The sequence below is a fragment of the Triticum urartu genome, chromosome 5A (assembly GCF_056163025.1).
Source record: "Triticum urartu cultivar PI428250 chromosome 5A, HENAU_Tu73, whole genome shotgun sequence".
In the NCBI taxonomy this organism is placed as follows: Eukaryota; Viridiplantae; Streptophyta; class Magnoliopsida; order Poales; family Poaceae; genus Triticum; species Triticum urartu.
Genome location: NC_141877.1, coordinates 237,925,299 through 237,928,276, shown reverse-complemented (window position 1 = coordinate 237,928,276; position 2,978 = coordinate 237,925,299). Strand labels below are relative to the sequence as shown.

General features: G+C 46.1%; 1 protein-coding gene across 1 annotated transcript; it reads right to left on the bottom strand.

The window, feature by feature from the left end:
- Positions 1-1,707: 1,707 nt before the first annotated feature.
- On the bottom strand, positions 1,708-2,231 carry LOC147970912 (uncharacterized). The gene is made up of 2 exons (XM_087522714.1): positions 2,195-2,231; positions 1,708-2,102 (listed from the first exon to the last, which is right to left on the bottom strand). The coding sequence occupies exons 1-2, from the start codon at positions 2,229-2,231 to the stop codon at positions 1,708-1,710; spliced, it is 432 nt and encodes a 143-aa protein (XP_087378840.1).
- Between the last annotated feature and the right edge of the window lie 747 nt (positions 2,232-2,978).

The window sequence follows — 2,978 nt, the reverse complement described above, 5'->3', positions numbered from 1 at the left end:
GGTATTGCAAGTTTAGTATTTTTCCTAGTTGGTAGGCCACATTTGATGATGTGACACGGAGGTCTCCCATTTTTTGAATTTTTTACGGTGTTTTCAAAAACCGGCCGATTTCGTCGCGGCGGTCGTCCGTGGCTAGGGTTTGAGTCGTGCCAATTTGTTGTCGATTCTTTGATGAAATGCCTACCTTTGAAATCACACGGAATAGCTCAAGAAAACATCAGTATTGCAAGTTTAGTATTTTTGCTAGTTGGTAGGCCATATTTGATGATGTGACGCGGAGGTCTCCCATTTTTTTGTTTTCTTTTAAATTTTTTACGGTGTTTTAAAAACCGGCCGATTTCCTCGCGGCGGCTGTCCATGGCAAGGGTTTGAGTCGTGCCAATCTGTTGTTGATTCTTTGATGAAATGCCTACCTGTGAAGCTAAAAAAGATTTTTGGCAAAAATAACGGGCAAGCTATCGAGGACCCGCAGTTCAAATTCCAGCCGGTTCCAGCTGAATCGGCGGAAGGTGGTCCGAATGGCCGGGAGTAGCTACGAGGGTCGGAAATGCATGCTTTTTTGCGACCGCCCGTAAAATAGGGTCTACTTTGAGATAGACATGGAATGGCGCCAGTTGGGGTGACCCTCCTTGTAGCCGCTTCACGAAAAATGCATGTCTTTAACATTCAAAAATGAAAAATGTTTTTTGGTAAACAGGTTGGAACCTCGCTTTGGCAACATTGTTTGCCATCAGAAGACGGAGGCATGCGCCAAATTTGGGCATGTTACCAAAAACTATTCAACGGATGCGGCCATATCATTGCTAGTTTGGCTTGAAAGCCATGAATCTTCGTTCATGGTAGGTCATTTTTTAGAACACTTCTTTAAGAAACCGCTGGTATTGCAAGTTTAGTATTTTTGCTAGTTGGTAGGCCACATTTGATGATGTGGCGCGGAGGTCTCCCATTTTTTTGATTTTTTGAATTTTATACGGTGTTTTCAAAAACCGGCCGATTTCGTCGCGGCGGTCGTCCGTGTCTAGGGTTTGAGTCATACCAATCTATTGTCGATTCTTTGATGAAATGCCTACCTTTGAAGCTAAAAATGATTTTTGGCAAAAATAACAGGCAAGCTATGGAGGGCCCGCAGTTCAAATTCCAGCCGGTTCCAGGTGAATCGGCCGAAGGTGGTCTGAATGGCCGGGAGTAGTACGAGGGTCAGAAATGCATGCTTTTTGGCGGCCGTCCGTAAAATGGGGTGTACTTTGAGATAGACATGGAATGGCGCCATTTGGGGTGACCCTCCTTGTAGCCTCTTCACGAAAAATGCATGTCTTTAGCATTCAAAAAATGAAAAACAATTTTTGAATTTTTTATGGTGTTTTCAAAAACCGGCTGATTTCGTCACGGCGGTCGTCCGTGGCTAGGGTTTGAGTCTTGTTTTTAGCATTCAAAAAATGAAACTTATATTGTTTCATACATGAGCATGCACAAAAACCCGTAATTTTATCTTTCATCCATGAGCATGCATAAAAAAATTCAATTGCCATCAATTACCAAACTAAATATTCATAATTAAGAAATTTACATGTTTAGATGACACTCTCATACAACATCCATGAGCATGCACAAAATTAAACATGACATACTTAAAATTGACATGTTCACATTACACTAACAAGCTTAAACCTAACATGCTTAACATTGCCACTTCATTTCTTAACATTTTCACTCCTCCTTCTTCTCCTTCATCAACCTGATGCGCTCAGAGTGGCGAATCCCAACGCGGATGTACTCTTCTACCACAATTGGCATGGTCCTGTCGCCAAGCTGTGGGATTGCAGGCGCCACCACCATCACGAGGTCATTGTCAGGCACCACCATTGCGAGGTCATCATTAGGCACCACAATCGCGAGGTCATCATCAGCCACCACCATAGCAGGGTCGTTGTCCACCACCACCATAGCAGGGTCATCGTCAGCCACCACCATAGCAAGGTCGTCATCCGCCACCACCATAGCAGGGTCGTCGTCAGCCAGAACAGGTTGTTCCTCGTCATCCCCGCTCTGCTCCTCGTCATCCCTGCTCTGCTCCTCGTCATCTCCGCTACTGCTCCCATTGCCTGGCCAAATGCAACAAAGTGTGAACAGGGTGTTGTCGTCGTGCAGGTAGAGGAAGCCAAAAGGACATGAAGAAGAGAGGCAGAGAGCTTACTGGCATCATCGTCGTGCTGGTAGTACATGCGGCACATGGTGTTTTTGAACCCAGATTTGCTATTATATGCCTATTTCAGTGTTTTGGGACTAACCTATTAACCGGAGGCCCAACCCAGATTTGCTGTTATATGCCTATTTCAGTGTTTCAAAGAAAAGGAATATCAGACGGAGTCGAAACGGAACGAAATCAACTAGAGAAGTTATTTTTGGAAGGAAAGCCACCCGATGGACTTGGACCCCACGTCAAGGAAGGAACGAGGAAGCCACGAGGGTGGGGGGCGCGCCCACCCCCCTAGGGCACGCCCCCTACCTCGTGGGGCCCTCGTGGCTCCCCTGACGTACTTCTTCCGCCTATATAACTCCATGTACCCAAAAACTTCCATAACGGAGATTAGATCGGGAGTTCCGCTGCCAGAAGCCTCCGTAGCCACCAAAAGTCAATCGGGACCCTGTTCCGGCAGCCTGCCGGAGGGGGGATCCCTCACCGGTGGCCATCTTCATTATCACGGCGCTCTCCATGACGAGGAGGGAGTAGTTTACCCTCGGGGCTGAGGGTATGTACCAGTAGCTATGTGTTTTATCTCTCTCTCTCTCGTGTTCTTGATTTGGCACGATCTTGATGTATGGCGAGCTTTGCTATTATAGTTGGATCCTATGTTTCTCCTCCCCCTCTTCTCTCTTGTAACGAATTGAGTTTCCCCTTTGAAGAAATCTTATCGGATTGAGTCTTTAAAGATTTGAGAACACTTGATGTATGTCTTGGTGATCAACTTGCGAGTTTC